The sequence below is a fragment of the Corythoichthys intestinalis genome, chromosome 5 (assembly GCF_030265065.1).
Source record: "Corythoichthys intestinalis isolate RoL2023-P3 chromosome 5, ASM3026506v1, whole genome shotgun sequence".
In the NCBI taxonomy this organism is placed as follows: Eukaryota; Metazoa; Chordata; class Actinopteri; order Syngnathiformes; family Syngnathidae; genus Corythoichthys; species Corythoichthys intestinalis.
In genome coordinates, this window is record NC_080399.1 from 41,870,581 (window position 1) to 41,892,751 (window position 22,171).

The 22,171-nt window shown below is 38.7% G+C and overlaps 1 protein-coding gene across 1 annotated transcript in view; it reads left to right on the top strand.

The window, feature by feature from the left end:
* The first annotated feature begins 301 nt into the window (after positions 1-301).
* Positions 302-22,171, top strand: part of nt5dc3 (5'-nucleotidase domain containing 3) — a 30,522-nt gene continuing 8,652 nt past the window's right edge. Inside the window, exons 1-13 of the mRNA XM_057837399.1 lie at positions 302-696; positions 2,680-2,864; positions 3,102-3,176; positions 3,264-3,319; positions 4,307-4,397; positions 4,575-4,712; positions 11,629-11,689; positions 11,780-11,882; positions 14,626-14,727; positions 14,847-14,928; positions 18,420-18,506; positions 21,641-21,781; positions 21,895-21,959. Of these exons, the coding sequence (XP_057693382.1) occupies positions 465-696; positions 2,680-2,864; positions 3,102-3,176; positions 3,264-3,319; positions 4,307-4,397; positions 4,575-4,712; positions 11,629-11,689; positions 11,780-11,882; positions 14,626-14,727; positions 14,847-14,928; positions 18,420-18,506; positions 21,641-21,781; positions 21,895-21,959 (1,418 nt within the window). The 5' untranslated portion in view covers positions 302-464. The remainder of the gene's footprint in view (positions 697-2,679; positions 2,865-3,101; positions 3,177-3,263; positions 3,320-4,306; positions 4,398-4,574; positions 4,713-11,628; positions 11,690-11,779; positions 11,883-14,625; positions 14,728-14,846; positions 14,929-18,419; positions 18,507-21,640; positions 21,782-21,894; positions 21,960-22,171) is intronic.

The window sequence follows — 22,171 nt, forward strand, 5'->3', positions numbered from 1 at the left end:
CTGTACTGTCATTTTAATTTGTTTGACCGGGGCATGTGTGTTAATTGCACCAAATATTTTAACGTGATTAATTAAAAAAAATTAATTACCGCCAGTCAACGTGATAATTTTGACATCCCTATAAATAACTAAACAAAAAACCCATTATGGTTATTTTTAAGTATGCGGTTAATTTACTGCATCTCCAACATTTGTGCAAAACCACGCCATTTGAAAATTGGTTAAAAATTGACAAAATATGATTATTTCAAAGTGCAGTAATGATAAATTATTGCGCGAACGGCTCCGACACAAAATGGCCGACAAGTGACGATGTGCTTCCCTATTGGTTAACAGCCCGCATCAGACATCTAGTTTTATATTTGGGATATCTACGGTTGACGGTGTGCAGGCTGAACTGTCATTCGCCCTTGCGAGTTTCCAAGTTACTTTATCTGGGCTGCCTTATTCTGATACCAACAACAATGGCGCCCTTGTCGGCACCCCTGTCGGGTCTCCTGACACAAGGGAAGGCCAGTCTTCTCTGTCGGCACGTCTTGAAGGCTTCGCATTATTTCGGCGGAGTGTCTCGTGGACGGAGTGAACTGCTTTCTCGACTGTCTATCTCGGCTCAGACCGACTGCCCATCCTCTCTGTGCAGTAGCTCCGCAGAGAACCTGCGGTCTGTGTACAACCATACAAAAAGACACACACAAGGTAGGTGCACTGTAAAATATAGTAGCCTATGCTTATTTTGACACTTTTATTCATTCTGTTTATTATCGATGCATTCATATTTCCTTCAACGCTCTACTAAGTGTGACGAAAATACTACAGAATCTCACATGGGTTTGTTTACTCCCTTACAGGTATAAAGTAGTGATGCACGATAATGCATTTTTCAGCCGATACCGATAACCGATAATTTCCTCCTCGTTCCAACCGATAACCGATAATGTCAAGCCGATAATTCTATTAAAAGATTTATGTGAAATTTTAAAGTATACAGAAAAGAAAATATTACTGTGCAAAAATATAATTTATTGCTCTTTTTTTCAACATAAAATATGATCAAGTCTTCAATTCCAACATCTAAATAATGACAGATTGTCTGACATTGTGTAATGGTAAACTTTTGGCAACAATTTCTTACAGAGTAAATACCGAAGTTGCACAAAAATGCCTTTAAAAGTAAGCCATTCCTAACATATATTGCATTAATACACTGCAAAACACACCTCCTTAAAACTAGTCAGTTTTAAGTGTAAATCTATTGGAAATAAGTGAAATTATCTGCCAGCGCTTCAAGTGTATTTTTCTCAGATTTCTTAGAAGAAAAATAGCTAGCTGAAAATAATCTTAACAGCCTTATTTTAGGCAATACATTATTATACTTAATCCTAAAAAAACTTGAAGAAAATATTTTGAATAATATTTGTGGCTACAGAATATTATTGTTATTTCATTACAACAGGAATGTGCATATTTAAATTGATAAGTGTTAATAAGTGCCAATAAGTTTTGATTATCTACTGTGACTGTAATTGAGCAGACAAATAAGTTAAATTAATTTGAAAAGTGATTGCTAATGTTATATGCTTTGTTGCACACTGTGAAAATGATTAACTCAAAAGAGTGAGATGTCATGTACCCATTCTGCAGCGCTTTGCTTACTTTTGCGGCACTCACGACATTTGCTTTACAGCAGCTAAACTGATACACGGCAGTACGATTTGGATGGAGTTGGAGCTCGCATCTCCGTGCATGTTGTTTTGTCCCTGAGTTTTGTTAAGCCGAAAATAAAGGCAGCGTTACAGAGTCATCTGACAGCTCATCATTTTACATACTGAATGCATTATTGACTGGCTGAATTTGTTTTCTCCATGTTTAAACTATCATCTAACACTGTGCCGTCATGATAAACTTGCTTATTGGACATCACTTTTCCAAATGTGCGTGGTGAAAATGTGATTAGCATGTTTTTCATGAAGAATGGTGGTCGTATAAATTGCATTATTTTTTTTATCCAGGGCTTTGGCTCTCGGGTCATTTTGGTAAAAAAATCATGTCTTGTCTCGGCGGCTACATTCGTACCGGATAATCCGCCCACACTGGCCGGTTCGCCGTGGCGTATTCGGGGCCTGGCTCTGCTCGCACGCCGTGGGGAACGCTCGAGAAACCGGGGTGTTCGCCGGAGGTCCTGAAGCCATTTGGAGGCTAAATCAAGTATATAATTATCGGATTGCATTATCGGTTGAATTTCTTTATTATCTGGATTATCTGTGTGACGTCATAATTGCCATTATCGGCCGATAATTATCGGCGACCGATATTATCGTGTATCTTTAGTATAAAGTTTAGGGAACTATTCCCTAGGAGTCATTTATTTGCACAAAGCAATTGTGCAATAATTTATTTATTTCAGGGTTCACTAAATCCGGACCTCGGTGCCACTTTTCCTGTCGTGTTTTCCACGTCTCTCTCCCCTAACACACCTGAATCAAATGATTATGTCATCAGCAACCTCTCCACAAGCCTGATAATGAGCCTGATTATTTTGATTCAGGTGTGTTGGAGGAGGGAGACATGGAAAACACGACAGGAAAAGTGGCACCGAGGTCCGGATTTAGTGAACCCTGCTGTATTTTATTCTGCACTTGTTTTCATAAAAATGTAACATCATCATGTGTCTTGTGTCAGATGTCATGCCATCCATCTCCAGTGCCTCCGTTGATCCTGACACCATCTTCGCTAACAACGAGATGAGTCTGCGGGACATCGAAGTCTACGGCTTCGACTATGACTATACACTGGCCTTTTACTCCAGTCACCTCCACACACTTATTTTCACCATAGCACGAGACATCCTCATCAGCAAGCACAGGGTATGGTTGCAACATGTGGGCATAAAGAAAATAACATGTAACTGTGCAACATAGCAAGACGTTTTTTTTCATAGTTCCCTCCCCACATTGCCTTGCGCTGCCTACAAAAGTAGAGTCCTCTATGTTGAAACAATAAATGCCAAAACATTCAAACAAACTAAGGGATATTACTCGCAATTTTGTCACTAATGTTCATCACAGCTTTTCTTAGGTCATGAAAATCTGATTGTCTTTCAGTATCCCGAGGGTCTAAGGGATTATGAGTACATTCCTAATTTCGCTGTGAGAGGCCTTCACTATGATGTTCAGAAGGTAAGAACTCTTTACGTTCATTAGTCTCAGATATGTCAGCATGTTTTCCCTGACTGAATGGAGTAACCACTGAATGTGTTGTGGTAGGCGCTGCTAATGAAGATCGATGCGTTCCACTACATCCAACTAGGCACAGTGTACAGGTATCAGAATGCTGAGGTTCATGTTAGGGCTGTTGACCATTAATAAAATACTCCTCTTAACCTGGTAAAATCTTCACCTTTTCCAAAATGTTTCTGATACAAATGACAATTTAAATGCACCAAGGTATTGAAAAGGGCTTGAATTATGGATATAGTGCTGTAGAATATTTTTTCATGTCACAACAATCCATTAAAAATCACGATTCACCCAGATCAGGAGCCCCCCCCCCCCCCCCCCCGTTTCCCCCTTTTCTAGTCAAAATACACAACTAATACATTTTATCTGAATGTGAAAACAAACTGGGTAATGTTACTGAATTGCAACAATATAACTATACAGTCATATTATTTACTTCATTTTATTCTGCCTTTATCCACAGGATACTAACATCTTCAATGAAAAAAAAGTGCTTTCTTATTAGCATATACGTGTTTAATATTGTAAGTTTTGTATGAATCCCAGAAGAGACAAATTTTGTTTTGTAGAATTGCTTAAAAGAATATAATGAATTTAATATTAAATACTAAATAAAACGAAGAAAAGTCACATTTTACTCAAACTTTGTGTCTGGCACAGATTATTCCTCGATATTTTATTTTATCATTGTCATTAATTAATTTTAACTTTATTTTATCATTAAATATAGCATTTTTATTACAAAAACAATGTGTCCATTTTTGAAATATTACACTACGTTATGTTCTTCAGCTACTTAAATTTTATGGTTGCAACAATGCATCAACATCCAATCGATTATCAAATTACGATAAGATTAATATTTTGATAATACATGTATCATTTAGGGACCTTGTTAAACTTGTCAAAATCCTCAAAATTCCATCTTCTCAATAGATGTCCTCCAATTTCTGAAGTCCTCCAGGAAGCATACTGATCTTTGTGCTTCAACAAACAAAGAAAAATACATTTGCAAAAATCTATTTTCACTTTTGAAAACAATTTTCATGTTTGGTTTTGTCCATCCCCAGGGGTCTTAATCCAGTCCCTGACGAAGAAGTCATTGCCATGTACGACGGCTGCCACATCCCACTTGAGATTATGAGCGATTTCTACGGCAAGGTGAGATCGGCTTTCACTTCTTTAGAGCTTTTCTGCCTTGAAGGTATTCAAAGCATTCTGAAACTGTTGCCTTATTCACCTGCTGATGATACACAGTAAGCAAGCAATCCAATTCTGACGTACTAAAGGTTTTGCAGAAAAGGCAAGAGTGGAATGGCGTTTTTCTTTCTCCTGCAGAGTTCTCATGGTCACTCCATGAAACAGTTCATGGACATCTTCTCGCTGCCAGAGATGACTCTCTTATCATGTGTCAACGACTTCTTCCTGAAGCATAACATCGATTATGAACCTGTGCACCTGTATAAAGACGTAAAGGTGAATTATCAGGAGCAATATTTGAGTTAGGGGCCTTTTATTCCTGTCAATAACATTCATTCAATATTTGGCCCACTTAAAATAAGTAACATTATAATAATAATCCTTGCACATACTGTAAAAGTAAGATATACCGTATTGGCCCGAATATAAGACGGCCCTGATTATAAGACAACTGTTTTTCAAGACTCAAGTTTGAAAAAAGACTTTGAACACCAAATTAATTTTTATACAGAAAATAATTACAGTACATCCGAAACAAATAATTATAACAATATATTTGAGGGGAAAAAAAGCATGTTATTTTGCCTCATTCAAATCTTGATATCTGAACATTTAGATATGTAAACTAAAGGGCAATCACATTTGTAAATTAATGGCTTCTGGTTTTTGAAATGTAAATAAATCAATCTATTGTGATAAAACAACAAAATTGCAATAATTGCATTAACTATCAAAGTGAAGTCTAACTGTAACTGTAGTCTTGAAACAAATCTAAATAAGGAAAACATTGCAATAAAACAATGCAAACTGGCTAAACTAGTAGCTGAGCTCTGTCATGACAGAACATCTCTTCAATGATATCTGGCCCGATCTAGCGTTGTGAATGGGGAGAGTAGCGGAGATCTGTCATAACAGAACATCGCTTCAATGATATCTGACGTCATCTAGCATCGTTAATGGGTATAATGTATAATATAAGACGACCCCCTCTTTTTCAATCTTATTTCAATGCAAAAAACACCGTCTTATATTTGGGCCAATTCGGTAGTTTGTTTTTTATTTAAAAAAAAAATTACACCATCAATTACAGACTGTATGAAAATAACAAAATGTAAGAGGGTATTAACTGAAATATACAATGAAATGTCAAATCAATACTTAAATCATAATGCTGCTCAACGGTCAGGAATTGATCTGCGAACCTTGCTTTCCTCGACTCCGACTGCCTGCACCCACCGTTTTAAGTGTGTTAGACATGAACAAGCTGTGTGCTAAACTTAGTTTTCTTAGATTGAAGGACAGTAAGCTTTTTTACACTTCATTTCAGCATTTTAGGACTGGTTTGGCGTCAACTACTGGCATCCAGATCCCAAACAACTTGCAGATAGGAAAGAAATTAATTTCATCAGACCATACCCTTGGTTAAAAGTGATTTCCCATCACCCTTAAAAACCTTTTTAGATGGGTATCAATTACACACAGATTTTTGTTATACACAGCAGGGCTCCAATTATAAAAAAAAAAAAGAAAAAAAAAGAAAAGTACTGATCCAGGATATTACTAGTAATTGGTGTGTGTCGTTGGTCCCTAACAGTGCTTTGTTGACTTCTACTTGAGCCAGACTCAACCCTTGAAACCGTTTTGGTGAACAGTGCTACTGTGATTCTTCCTGTGTGTGTACGCACATTCCTAAAACAAACCATTAACGCATCTGTTGTTTAGTGACGTGTGAGTGTGATACACAGAGCATCCAACTGCTTTCTAATTTTAGCAATTGGGACCAGTGTCTAATTATAAACGTGCAATCATTCCTTTGGACATCTGCGGTGCCAACTCAGGAAAGAAACTAGCAATCAAAGACCCGACACCATTCGTCCTTTTGATTGGTGCTGTCATGATGTTCCATTTATTCTGTGTGACACTCAATCACCTTTGATGGATTGCTGTCATTAAAAGCTCTCACACATACACTCACAGTGTTTCAGTAGTGACGCTCATGACTTTTCAAGGTCAGATTTTACAGATTCTCATTCCAAGCCACAGCAAGCCAGCCTGAAGACCTAAAGATAGTTGAGGAGTTGTTAATATATAATGAAAGAAACTATAAAGAAAATAACACAAAGCGTCCAATTTTTCATTTACTTCTTGAAATTGACATCGATCATACTGATTTGTTAAAAATTATCAAGTGAAACACAGGCTTCTGTTATACATATTTAAACCCTACTAAAATAGGATTTTTCTATTCCCTCATGTGGAAATGTGTGACTGATTGAGAATAAAATTCCTTGAATAATACGCTTGCCCGAATTTGTGCTAAAAAAATAAAATAAAATGATATGATGTACCCGCAAAGTCATTTCGTTGATATGCTATGTGTCTATACACAAATAATCTTGTGTAAAAAGTTCTCTGGCCTTGCTTAAAATTTCAACTGATAACACTTGAAAATTGTCCCGCATGTGCACCAATGTAACAAAAAAAATGTATACCCATTATATTATATGAATTTGTAACATTACACATTATAAATGTTTTCAGAAATTTAATCTGACTAGCTAAATCTCCAATTAAAGTGCGCCTTTCATATTATTACATATTACACTCAACGTGATGAGTTTTTCAAATGGTTCACAGTGTCTCAGAACATTTCAGACTGTATTTTTCAAAGTATCCTATCCAATTTGAGAAAATGTATACCTAAGACTTAAGAGCCCTGACCAAAACCTCTCTCTGTCTATCTCTTTGTGAACTGAGAATGGGTGATATTGGCATTTCCCTCTGTCTTGAATAAAACACATCTGGAAACATTTAAGTAGCTCAGCATATGGTATGCGAATGAATATTGAATAAACTCCATCAATAATGTTGATAAAGTGTACACCCGTGGTCATAGGTTTTGAGACTTTTCACCATTCAGTTGAATGAGTTTCAAAACTTTTGACCAAGGGTGTACTTTTCAAACTTTGTTCAAAAATCTGAAATTAAAGTGCAAGACTTCTGTTTTCTTTTGTTTTTATAAAACACTTCAACAAACATGAATAGTTTATCACATCGTATAGCACCAGGATTACTGAAGTACAGACTAAAAATGTTTGCTCAATTTGTTTGAAAAGCTGAAAATAAAGTGCAAAACGTCTTTTCTTGAATAATAATAATTTTACAAATATAAATGTACTTAAGCACATTGGATGTAAATACACCAGGTTCAATACTAGGATTACTAAAGTACAAACATTTTCAAATTTAAACGGAACTCCCTCTAGCCTTCTGATTTTATCCTTTGGATGGAGGGTCCTCTGTCAACCGCATCCAGCTAGCTTGAACAATAACTGGAAAAAAAATGCCGTTTTTGTGAGGAAAATCGAAGAGTGTGTGTATTGTCATGTATAGTGTTTGTTTTTGGGAAAAAAAAAAAAGAAAACCACAAAGTTTCACTTCAAAACAGACTTCACGTTGTACAGGAAATAGTAGGACACTAAAAAAAAAGTGCCATCGAGTCCCCTACAGCAGCCTCTTTTTAGTACAATTAAAACCACAGGTGACCAGACTGACTTGTATTCTGTACATGGCTAAAATGAGGGTGGCTTGCCAAGCTAGCAAGAAGGCTGCAGACCCAGAATTGGGACTTGGCTAGAGTAAAACATATGAAACAAGAGAGGAGAAAAAAATTCAAAGTAATTATTTTTTATATTCCGCAAGAAAAATTATTATTATTTTCACAAGAAAAAAAAATCAAATTAATTAAATCAACTAATTGACAAGGCATGCCTCACACCTTGAAAATCGAGTGTTACTGCTGCTCACTCATCTCTGTTATTTCCTTCAATTTAAATGAACAATGTTTGTGCTGTTTTTTTGCTATATGGCAAAAAAAACACTCAGGTGACTTGAAGTTCCGTTCTGAGACCCCCAATTTGGCCAAATTTTAAAATTGTCCGATATGCATGTGTGATACATCATTGGAAAGCTTAAAATCTCAGTTTTCTGGGGGGAATAAAAATTTTGAACAGGAGGGCATTTTGGAGAAAAAAAAAAAAACTTAAACAGCAAAACCCTCACTGGAGGGGAGAGCACGATAGAGCCTAATTAAAGACCCCACTATTTTAACGAGATATCGCGTACTTACAGTGGGACAAATAAGTATTTAATCAACCACCAATTGTGCAAATTCTCCTACTTGAAAAGATTAGAGAGGCCTGTAATTGTCAACATGGGTAAACCTCAACCATGAGAGACAGAATGTGGAGAAAACAAAACAGAAAATCACATTGTTTGATTTTTAAAGAATTTATTTCCAAATTAGAATGGAAAATAACTATTTGGTCACCTACAAACAAGTAAGATTTCTAGCTGTCAAAGAGGTCTAACTTCTTCTAACGAGGTCTAACGAGACTCCACTCGTTACCTGTATAAATGGCACCTGTTTTAACTCATTATCGGTATAAAAGACACCTGTCCACAATCTCAGTCAGTCACACTTCAAACTCCACTATTGCCAAGACCAAAGAGCTGTCGAAGGACACCAGAGACAAAATTGTAGACCTGCACCAGTAGACTGAATCTGCAATAGGTAAAACGCTTAGTGTAAAGAAATCAACTGTGGGAGCGATTATTAGAAAATGGAAGACATACTAGACTACTGATAATCTCCCTCGATCTGGGGCTCCATGCAAGATCTCACCCTGTGGCGTCAAAATGATAACAAGAACGGTGAGCAAAAATCCCAAAACCACACTGGGGGACCTAGTGAGTGACCTACAGAGAACTGGGACCACAGTAACAAAGGCTACTATCAGTAACACAATGCGCCGCCAGGGACTCAAGTCCTGCACCGCCAGACGTGTCCCCCTGCTGAAGCCAGTACACATCCAGGTCCGTTTGCGGTTCACTAGAGAGCATTTAGATGATCCAGAAGAGGACTGGGAGAATGTGTTACGGTCAGATGAAACCAAAATAGAACTTTTTGGTAGAAACACAGGTTCTTGTGTTTGGAGGAGAAAGAACACTGAATTGCATCTGAAGAACACCATAACCACTGTGAAGCATGGGGGTGGAAACGTCATGCTTTGGGGCTTTTTTTCTGCAAAGGGACCAGGACGACTGATCTGTGTAAAGGAAAGAATGAATGGGGCCATGTATCGAGAGATTTTGAGTGAAAATCTCCTTCCATCAGCAAGGGCATTGAAGATGAGACGTGGCTGGGTCTTTCAGCATGACAATGATCCCAAACACACAGCCAGGGCAACAAAGGAGTGGCTTCGTAAGAAGCATTTCAAGGTCCTGGAGTGGCCTAGCCAGTCTCCAGATCTCAACCTCATAGAAAATCTGTGGAGGTAGTTGAAAGTCCATGTTGCCCAACGACAGCCCCAAAACATCACTGCTCTAGAGGAGATCTGCATGGAGGAATGGGCCAAAATACCAGCAACAGTGTGTGAAAAGCTTGTGAAGAGATACAGAAAACGTTTGACCTCCGTTATTGCCAACAAAGGGTACATAAAAAGTATTGAGATGAACTCTTGGTATTGACCAAATACTTATTTTCCACCATGATTTGCAAATAAATTCTTTAAAAATCAAGCAATGTGATTTTCTCTCATGGTTGAGGTTTACCCATGTTGACAATTACAGGCCTCTCTAATATTTTCAAGCGGGAGAACTTGCACAATTAGTGGATGACTAAATATTTATTTGCCCCACTGTACATCTTTTCGCTCCAAAAACTCAATGTAGCATGTAACACCGAGTTTCAAGACACAGCGGTGAAGGGCCACAGCTGGCTTTTTGGGGGATTTTATGGGTGAAACATGGTAATATACCAAGGGTCGCGATGCAGAAATCACAGACATCAAGGAGTGGTCGAGATTTTCTTTTTTATATATTTACCCTTTTGAACTTTTTTTCTTCTTCAGTTTTTCTTTGTTTGGATCGATTATTTATCATCTAAAATATTGGGGTAATGCGACAGTAACAAAAAAATATATTTACATTCACTGGCCACTTTATTAGGTACACCATGCTAGTAATGGACTGGACCCATAGCCCTGTAACCCATCTGCCTCAAAGTTCGACGTACTGTGCGTTCAGAGATGCTCTTCTGCCTACCTTGGTTGTAACGGGTGGTTATTTGAGTTACTGTTGCCCTTCTATCAGCTCGAACCAGTCTGGCAATTCTCCTCTGACCTCTGGCATCAACAAGGCATTTCCTCCCATAGAACTGCCGCTCCCTGGCTATTTCTTTTTTGGACCATTCTCTGTAAACCCTAGAGATGGTTGTGCGTGAAAATCCCAGTAGATCAGCAGTTTCTGAAATACTCAGACCAGTCCTTCTGGCACCAACAACCATGCCACGTTCAAAGTCACTCAAATCACCAACTGTGTGATGCCATCATGTCAATAGGGACCAAACTCTCTGAGGAATGCTTCCTGCACCTTGTTGAATCTATGCCACGAAGAATTGAGGCAGTTCTGAAGGCAAAAGGGGGTCCAACCCGTTACTAGCATGGTGTACCTAATAAAGTGGCCGGTGAGTGTATAAATACAATTAATTGATAGTTATGAGGTAGATATCCCTGACTTATTTACAGACACCATTTTTTTTCATTGTGACGTATTTTTTTTTTAAGTTTAAAATATGTGAGTGAATTTTGTTTTTTTTTTAAGTCGTTTAGACTCGTTTTTTTTTTTTTTTTAACTAAATATTAGACATCAATTAATGATTCTAAGCTAAAAAGGACAGACATTTCAAAAAATAAATATAATTACTTTCCTTCTTTTGGGTTGAAACAAAAGCGGTCGCGCGACTTCGGTAAACAGGGGTCTCCAGGGTAAAATGCACAAATTAGAAATAGCTCGGGGGCTTAATGAGGCATGAATCTGCTATGGCAGCATATAGACATATTCTATCAAACACAACAGTTCAAATACAGCAGTTTATTTCAAAGCAGGGGTGCAAGAGCAGAAACTTTTTTTTTTAGCCTTGTCAGTGTTTTCCGCCGTATGTCTCCTTCCAAAAAGCTTTTAAACACATTGATAGTTTTGAAAAGCTGGCTTTCTTCATGTTGTTTCTAGTTTGTATTCATAGAAGAACATACTATGTTTCCAAATCAAAGTGTGTTTCTGTGGCAGCTGATTGCTCACGTGACATTGGTGGAAGTTTAGAGTTTTTTTTTTTCTTTTTTCTCCCTTACAGGAAGCTATCAGAGATGTTCATGTTAAGGGCATTATGTACCGAGCTGTTGAGGCAGATATTGGTAATGTGCCTTTTTTTAACATGCCCAACCATTCTATAAAAAAATTAATTAAAAATAACTCACATATTTATCTTGCTTTTGTGTTTGCAGGTAAATACATTTGCTATGGCGAGCAAAGCCACGCTGTGCTGAAAAAGTTGTCGGAACACGGGAAGAAGATGTTCCTCATTACAAACAGCCCATACGACTTTGTGTGAGTGGGTGCGAGTTGTGCATAATTACACATGTCGCCACTTGGTGGCGTAATAACCTACCTAAAGGAACTAAAATCATCTACCACTCTATCCATCTGTCCTAAAATAAATAGAACGGTAATGTGAAGTTGTTATTGGATATTACTGTGTTGTGTAAATATCCACAGTACTAGAAATTAGACACCCGCTTCATTGTATTGCTGGTAATGCTGGGAAGTATTTCATAGCACCTGTAATGTCATTTGCTGTTCAGTAGTATTTTTCAGTGCACTTTTAACAGACCCATCCACAACAGGTGAAAATCCAGTTATAGAGAGGACATTTAAAAAAAAAAAAAAAAATTTAATAACCTCTCCTGATAGCACATTTAAAATGTATACTGTGGTACCTTGACTCATTTATAACTTAGGGAATTAATTTTAAGCTTGCAACTAGGCCTATTGCGATAACAAATTTTAGTGGGCGATAATTTATCTCATAAATTATTGCGACATGCGATATTATTGCACCCCCCCACCCCCCATTTTTTAAAAACCAATTTACAATACCACAGTGAGAATACAGTATATATATTTTAATAGATCAAGTACACCCATTCAAATGCAATAAATGTTTTCTCTTATATTCAAAAATACTTTTTAAGAAATCAAAACTAAAAACAGTAGACCACGCCTCTTTTAAGTAAAAGACAACAATATTAGTACCGCGCAGAAACACACAATAAATAAAATGTCCTTTTCAAGAAAAAAAAGTAAAATTGCACTTAATAACTTAAGCATTTCGGCAAATGAAAACTTTTCCCATCATAGCTTCTGCTATGGCGTTCCAAGTGTAATGTTCTGATTGGATGTTTTCCGAGGCACCCTGAAGCGCACGCAACGGTGATGTTGTTTTGTTCATGTGACGCGGCAGTGAGAGATACAGCCTGCCGAGAGACACAGGATGAGGAAGTGTTGTTAGCGCCGTGTGTTAATAAAAAACAAAGTTGTCAGCACGAAGATGCATCTTCGTTCAGGGTCCGGCACGGCTCCCTGTTGACTGCGTGCCCCGCAGTCAAAAATGGTCAAAACATACCGGCTGCGCATGGCTGCGGGGCCAACTCTGTCACGTCATAATGTGGCAGTCAAAACAAAGAAAAGCACACAGAGTCTGTACTCATCAGATAAGCAGAGAGAGAGAGAGAGAGAGAGAGGTGGACTTGATTTGAGTGAACATTTGTACCGCGATTTTTGTTGTTGTTGTTGCTAAAACCATGAGTTTGCAACACTATTTAATTACTGTTTTAAATTACATAACTTCCATAAAATCTCCTCGTCCATCCTCATAGCTTGTGCTATGGCGTTCCATGTTTAATATTCTGATTGGATGTTTCCGAGGCACCCTGAAGTGCACGCTACGGTGACGTTGTTTTGTTCATGTGATGCGGGAGTGAGAAAGACACAATCTATCGAGAGCCACAGATTGAGGAAGTGTTGTTAGCGCTGTGTGTTAACAAAAACAAAGTTGTCAGCACGTCATGTGTGATATCATTGCCAGAAAAACACACATAATAGGACACCTTGCAGCTTCCTTTTGAATGCTGTCCTTATAATAATGATCTGCTGTATAATAAATCACTGTGTGACTTTCCACCTTCATGATGAAGCGTTCTTCATCCATGTTCGCTGGTGTTTAAACCGTGAATAACCAACTGGGTTGTTGACTCCAGGCCTGGCTACGCCCATTTTGATGGATACGTCTTCGGCAAAAATAGAAAATACCCTAAACCACCCGGCCGACTCTGGCACGCCGGAGATGGTCCGCAGTCAATCCGGAGCATTGACGCTGCCGGTATGCATTGAACAATAGGATATAATGGGAACGGATTGGTTCCGGCGCTATTTTTTGCCGGACCCGGACCGAACCCCGAACAGAAATGCGCCTGGTGTATTTGAGCCCTGAGTCCTTGTCGCAGCATATTGTATAGTTGGTAACAAAGAAGCCGAACTTTTAACAGCACGTCTGCTGCACGCGCGTGCACATGCACGTGAGGCGATAAATCGCAGCGGGAAAATTACCGCCTTCATTTTTATTTACCGTGCGATAAATTGAATTATTGGATATCGCGACAGGCTTACTTGCAACTCTATTTAGTCATTTATCAAATCAGTTATATACATATAAATGAAGCGAAATAGTACTACAATCTCAAAAAAAGATTTTTTTTTGGTTTCATATTTTTTTTAGGTGAGCAATATACAGTAACCCGTCCAACTCGACAAAAAAACTAACGAACTGTACATAAAAATATCTGTAATAAAGCTAGGCGGAAAACCCGGATCCCACGGTGGAGGAGAGAATTACTGTATTGTGTAAAAATCTAGTAACCGTTATATTATTGGATGCCCTATTGGAGGCGTGGCCTATCGAGTAATGCTAGGAGCTGGAGTCAATTGTTCTCTGCATTTGTTCTGATTTTTTATTTGTTTGTTTGATTCTTTGTCTTGTTGTGCGGCTAGTTTCAATGAGAGCCAACTATTGACAAGTAGTTGTGCTCATTCCAAAATGTTACAGTTGTATTGTTGTAATACAAAGCAAACAATAATCATGGCAAGTCACTGAAAATTAGTTGGCTTTGTATTAATCAACTACTGTACTTTTTTTCCAAGCCATGCCTGCTGATGTTAATCACTTTATGTATGTCCATGTGGTTAGCCATTGTCCTGCATAAAAAAGTTAAAACACATTTTCTGACCTCCTTAGGGATCGAGGCATGAACTACATTGTCGGGAGTGACTGGAGGGACCTTTTTGATGTAGTTATAGTTCAGGCTGACAAACCTAGTTTCTTCAATGACAGAAGAAAGTAAGTGTGTTTCTATCTCTGTGTGAGTTTGTGTGATAATTTTTTATCCTCACAGCAGAAGGTCTGCCCTAAATCTGGATTGCTTCATTATTAAAAGTGAGTAATATTTGTTTTTGCAGGCCTTTCAGGCGCGTCACTGACAAAGGTGCTCTACTCTGGGATAGAATTCACAAGTTGGAAAAAGGGCAGATCTACAAACAGGTGCTCAGGAGCAGAGTTCATCAAGGGAGATGATTGTGAAACTCCGGTGGACTTAAAGGGTGATTCTTTGTTTTGGATTAGGGAATTTCATGTAACGGCAAAGGTACATAATGGCTAGTAGCCGTGCTCCATGTTTGCATGGGTTCAATCGTTTATTTACGGATGACCTAGAAGTAATCTAACTGAAATATTATCTGGAAAAGGTTTACAAGTGATTCCAGGTCGCAACTGCACTTTCCTTGCCTGCGGATCTTGCAGACAATCACAAGGAATAAGATGTATTAAGTAGGGCTGCCAAACGATTAAAATTTTTAATCGAGTTAGTTACAGCTTAAAAATTAATTAATTGTAACTAATCGCAAATCAAACCATCTATAAAATATGCCATATTTTTCTGTAAATTATTGTTGGAATGGAAAGATAAGACACAAGACTGATATATACATTCAACATACGGTACATACAGTGGGGCAAATAAGTATTTAGTCAACCGCTAATTGTGCAAGTTCTCCCACTTGAAAATATTAGAGAGGCCTGTAATTGTCAACATGTGTAAACCACAACCATCAGAGACAGAATGTGGGGAAAAAAAACAGAAAATCACATTGTTTGATTTTTAAAGAATTTATTTGCAAATCATGGTGGAAAATAAGTGTTTGTTCAATACCAAAAGTTCATCTCAATACTTTGTTATGTACCCTTTGTTGGCCAAACGTTTTCTGTAACTATTAGTAAGCTTTTTACACACTGTTGCTGGTATTTTGGCCCATTCCTCCATGCAGATCTTCTCTAGAGCAGTGATGTTTTGGGGCTGTCGTTGGGCAACACGGACTTTCAACTCCCTCCTCACCCCGTGGCGTCAAAATGATAACAAAAATGGTGAGGAAAAATCCCAGAACCACACGGGGGGACCTAGTGAATGACATAAAGAGAGCTAGGGCCACAGTAACAAAGGCTACTATCAGTAACACAATGCGCTGCCAGGTACTCAAATCCTGCACTGCTAGACGTGTCCCCCTGCTGAAGAAAGTACATGTCCAATGCTCTCTGCGGTTCGCTAGAGAGCATTTGGATGATCCAGAAGAGGACTGGGAGAATGTGTTATGGTCAGATGAAACCAAAATAGAACTTTTTGGTAGAAACACGGGTTCTCCTGTTTGGAGGAGAAATAATACTGAATTGCACCATACCCACTGTGAAGCATGAGGGTGGAAACATCATGCTTTGGGGCTGTTTTTCTGCAAAGGGACCAGGACGACTGATCTGTGTAAAGGAAAGAATGAATGGGGCCATGTATCGAGAGATTTTGAGTGAAAATGTCCTTCCATCAGCAAGAGCATTGAAGATGAGACGTGGCTGGGTCTTTCAGCATGACAATGATCCCAAACACACAGCCAGGGCAACAAAGGAGTGGCTTCGTAAGAAGCATTTCAAGGTCCTGGCGTGGCCTAGCCAGTCTCCAGATCTCAACCCCATAGAAAATCTGTGGAGGGAGTTGAAAGTCCGTGTTGCCCAACGACAGCCCCAAAACATCACTGCTCTAGAGGAGATCTGCATGGGGGAATGGGCGAAAATACCAGCAACAGTGTGTGAAAAGCTTGTGAAGCGTTACAGAAAACGTTTGGCCTCCATTATTGCCAACAAAGGGTACATGGTAAATGGTAAATGGTGATCATAACAAAGTATTGAGATGAACTTTTGGTATTGACCAAATACTTATTTTCCACCATGATTTGCAAATAAATTATTTAAAAATCAAACCTTGTGATTTTCTGTCCCCCCCCCCCCCCCCCCCAACCCACATTCTGTCTCTCATGGTTGAGGTTCACCCATGTTGACAATTACAGGCCTGGCTAATATTTTCAAGTGGGAGAACTTGCACAATTAGTGGTTGACTAAATACTTATTTGCCCCACTGTAAGTACTGTATTTGTTTGTTATAACAATAAATCAACAAAAAGGCATTAGCATCATTAACATTCTCTTAAAGCGATGCATGGATAGAAAGACTTGTAGTTCTGAATTTATATAGTAATTTTATATTAAAACCCCTCGTAATGTTTTCGTTTTAGTAAAATTTGTAAAATTTTCAATCAAAAAATAAACTAGTAGCTCCCCATTTTTCATGTCAATAATTACACAATCCTAACTCATGGTGCTGAAACCCATAAAATCAGCCGCACCCAAGCGCCAGCAGTGTGCGGCAAAACACCAAAAAACACAAGTAACAAGTGGAAATGACACTTTGCTGTCATTTTAATATGTTTGAGCGGGGCAAGTCCGTTAAATGCGTCAAATATTTTAACGTGATTAATTTAAAAAATTAATTAACGCCCGTTAACGCGGTAATTTTGACAGCCCTAATTTTAAGCTGCCTTTCGCGAAAGACGAGGCTCACTGGACAAGACAAGACTGGTTATGAGAAATAACAAAAGAATGCAAAATCAACCAGGATTTCAGACACCTGATAAAAACCGACAAGAGTGCACACTTGCGACAAGCACTTTAAACCCAAGGATATTGTAAATATAGGTATGTCTACATTTGCATGCACTAGCATGAGTGAATGCAAAAGTGATTGACGTGATTCACAAACAGATAGGGAAACACCATTTTTGCCTCATTTTCAATTTTTTCACAAACAAAGAAGTGATTCAAAGTACAGAAATGTATAGGGGCGCTCCGGATTGTTAAACTTTGGTGGGCAGCGCAATAGAAGTCAATATTATGTCAATATTTTCGCTCAAAAAACCCTTTGTCAAATCGTATAAAGATGCATTGGCGACTTTCTTTCTTAATCATAACAATGGTTGAGTTATATATTTGTTTGCTTGCGAAATGGAAGGTATGGCGTAGGCCGTCGGGTTCGAGAATGGCCTGAAAAGTGTAAATTGAGAACCTGGCTCCCGCAGTGACGGAAAACCGGACATTATCTTCAATTAATGAATTTTTTTTTTTAAAAATAAAGAAAAGAATGCACACACTGGACATTTGGTCACCCTACTGATCAGTCATTGGCGGTAGGACATGCATATTTAAGTAAAACTATTTTGGGTTTTAAAGACTCCAGCAACTTGCCATGCCAAAAATATGTAAACAAGCGAACATTTTGGATCAGTAGCAAGACATTTGACACACATTAGAATTAAATTAGCACACTTTAAACTTAAATTGTTAGCTGTTGCAATAAACCGCTGTTGGACTGCTTCATCACAATTTAAAATGTCTAAAATAAATTTGAAATCACCTCTTCATAGCAAGAGATCATCTACATCCGTCATAAGTGCCTTTTTTTGAATATGTGCACTGTTGTGTTTATGTAATTGGTATCTCCGGCCTCAACTAGTGGTCTAATCGTTTGAAGTTGGCCAGATTTCACAACCATCTCCCCCTATGAACTCTGTTGCAAGAAAGTAGTTAAAAAGAAACATGTCAAATATGAAGCTGGATGAACATCTTTTATAAATAAATCATGTTTTAATCACCCAAAGGGAAACCTCTATGAGTTCCTGAGACTGACTGGCTGGAGAGGATCTAAAGTGCTCTACTTTGGTGATCACATCTACAGCGACTTGGCAGTAAGCAGCACTCAAGCATGATGAGTTAAATGAAAATGAGCAAAGTTAAATGCACCGTTGTGGTCAGATGTGAGAATATAGTGAGCCCTGTTTGTCTTGTTCTTTCGGTCACGACCGGCAGGTAGTTCATGACCATGGGTGAAGGTCAGAACGTAGATTGATGGGTAAATTGAGAAATGTGTAAATGTAGCAAAGAACTATATGTAAGATGTAGTTACTCAACTAGACATGCTGAGAAAAATGTAAAATAGCAGAGAAAGCATGTCGACAATCATGTTCTGAAGAACCATATATGTTCCCAATGGTTATACATAAAAGACTGAAAGGTCAATATTACTCGTACTTTATATATGTTTTTTTAATATTTGATTTTTTTTGTTGTGGATTTCTAAATTTGGCCCACACTTACCAAGACGCTATAGATAAACTGAGTTTGAGACTCTTGTTGTACATTTTCAAATAATTGTGAGCTGGTCAGGGATCTATGCCTTATTAATACAGTGCTGGCCAAAAGTATTGGCACCCCTGAAATTCTGTCAGATAATGCTCAATTTCTCCCAGGAAATGATTGCAATTACAAGTGCTTTGGTAATATCTTAATTTCTTTTGTTTACAATGAAAAAACACAAAAGAGAATGGGGACAAAAACAAAACATTATAATTTTACACAAAAATCCAAAAATGGTCCCAGACTAAAGTATTGGCGCCCTTTGAAAAATCATGTGATGCTTCTCTAATTTGTGTAATTAACAGTACTTGTTACTTACCTGTCGCACATAACAGGTGGTGGCAATAACTAAATCACACTTGCAGCCAGTTAAAATAGACTCAAGTTGATTCGACCTCTGTCCTGTGTCCTTGTGTGTGCCACATTGAGCATAGAGAAAAGAAAGAAGACCAAAGAACTGTCTGAGGACTTGAGAAGCAAAATTGTGAAAAAGCGTGGGCAATCTCAAGGCTACAAGTCCATCTCTAAAGACCTGAATGTTCCTGTGTCTACCGTGTGCAGTGTCATCAATAAGTGTAAAGCCCATGGCACTGTGGCTAACCTCCCTAGATGTGGACGAAAAAGAAAAATTGACGAGAGATTTCAATTAAAGATTGTGTGGATGGTTCGATAAAGAACCTCGACTAACATCCAAACAAGTTCAAGCTTTCCTGCAGTCCGAGGGTACAACAGTGTCAACTCGTACTATCCGCCGGCGTCTGAATGAAAAGGGACTCTATGGTAGAATACCCAGGAAGACCCCGCTTCTGACCCAGAGACATAAAAAAGCCAGGCTGGAGTTTGCCAAAATTTACCTGAGAAAGCCAAAAATGTTTTGGAAGAATGTTCTCTGGTCAGATGAGACAAAGGTAGAGCTTTTTGGGAAAAGGCAAAGGAGTTTACAGGAAAAAAACGAGGCCTTCTAAAAAAAGAACATGGTCCCCACAGTCAAACATGGCGGAGGTTCCCTGATGTTTTGGGGTTGCTTTGCTGCCTCTGGCACTGGACTGCTTGATCATGTGCATGGCATTATGAAGTCTGAAGACTACCAACAAATGTTGCAGCATAATGTAGGGCCCAGTGTGAGAAAGCTGGGTCTCCCTCAGAGGTCATGGGTCTTCCAGCAGGACAATGACCCAAAACACACTTCAAAAAGCACTAGAAAATGGTTTGAGATAAAGCACTGCAAACTTCTAAAGTGGCCAGCAATGAGTCCAGACCACCTGTGGAGAGATCTGAAAATGGCAGTTTGAAGAAGGTGTCCTTCAAATGTCAGAGACCTGGAGCAGTTTGCCAAAGAATGGTCTAAAAATCCAGCAGGGCATTGTAAGAATCTCATTGATGGATACCGGAAGCGGTTGTTTGCAGTTATTTTGTCTAAAGCTTGTGCTTCAGTATTAGGCTGAATAGTACCAAGACTTTTGTCCGGCCCATTTTTGGAATTTTGTGTAAAATGATAATGATTTTTTTTTTCCCATTCTCGTTTGTGATTTTTAATTGCAGGCAAAATTAATGAAGATATTACTACCAAAGCATTTGTAATTGTGATCATTTTCTGGGAGAAATTAAGCATTATCTGACAGAATTGCAGGGGTGCCAATACTTTTGGCCAGCACTGTAGGGCTCTATTTTACACTTGGTGCATATACATTACATGCACTTTAACAAGGCATATGTATGGTACATGCAGTCCCCAATCATTTTTGTCAGTGAGGCTTATTAAAACCTGCATCCTGGCAGATGGCCAGCAACTTTGAGCCCAAAGTGGCCATCATTAGTTTTTGCAGCCACAACAGCATTATTAATATGTGAACGAGCGTGTGATCAGCTCTAAGTGATGTTAATGAAAGGCAGAGTTAACATCTTTGGCACCATGCCTCGCCGCTGGTGGCTGGCGGCCAGCTGTCAAACACGTCAGCTCGCTTATTTAGGAAGATGGAGCATCATCGACGCATGCGTGTTCAGTGTGCATCACACACCTACCGTAGCTCACAGGCAGCCTCGGTGGACAGACTTTATAGCAGTGGAGATCATTACTGTAAGTTTCTGTATGACGTCAAGTTCCCAGAGACGTTCACAACAACTCCACTATAAGAACAATGAAATTTAAAGAAAAATGGAGGGTTACCGGGCAAAAACCACCGAGGTCCTAAAGACCACAAAGGCCTATTTCACATTTGCCAAAAAGCACCTAGATGATTCTCAAGACAAAACATTATGTGTACTAATTAGTCAAAAATTGAACTTTTGGGAAGGTGTACAGCCCGTTATATCTGGAGTAAAAATGTCACAGCATTTGATGAAAAGAATATGATGCCAACAGTAAAAAGCATGGTGGTGGTCTTGGGCTGCCTTGCTTCCTCAGGGCAGGGACAACATGTTGTGATTGATTGAAACATGTATTATGCTGTTTACCAGAAGATCTTTAAGGAGAACTTCTGGCCATCAGTTTTTGCCCTCAAATTGAAAGGGCGCTTTTTCATCCAGGGCAAAAGGGCAGGTGCTTTAGCACCACTAGGAATCTCTGTACACGTGTCTGTGGAAAAGAGACAAAAATTAAAATACACATACTGTAAGCAAGATAGTTGCAAGAGATAACGTTACAAAATGAAATTAGAAATGTTTTGTCTTGTTTGTCGTGCTTCAGGATTTAACCCTGAAGCACGGCTGGAGGACAGGAGCCATTATCCCTGAGCTGAGGAAGGAAATCAAGATCATGAACACAGAGGCGTATGTGCACACAATCAGCTGGATACAGGCACTGACAGGCCTCATTGAGCAGATGCAGGTCAGCACACATCACACTTGACTTTGTACACGTGACACGTTTAATGCATGTGTACATGTGCCTTTTGGGTACGCTGTTAAGAGTCATAACCTCATACTTAACTGCTCACACAGGTCCACAGAGATCCCACCTCTCAGGCTGTGGTGGACGAGTGGATACAAGAGCGAGAAGCTATGAGGTAAAGGAGATTGTTACTTTCTTATACTTAATCAGCTGAAATACAAGCATTTTAAATATCGAGGAATTTGGGGGGCTGTTTTAGATTTTAATGAGGAATTTTGATTTGCCCTGCGGGTAAATTGAGTCACACCTTTTGCCATGGAATGAATTGAACAGTCAAGGTGCCATCTTATCTGGATTATTAGCTAAATTTAATGATTCTGTTTACAG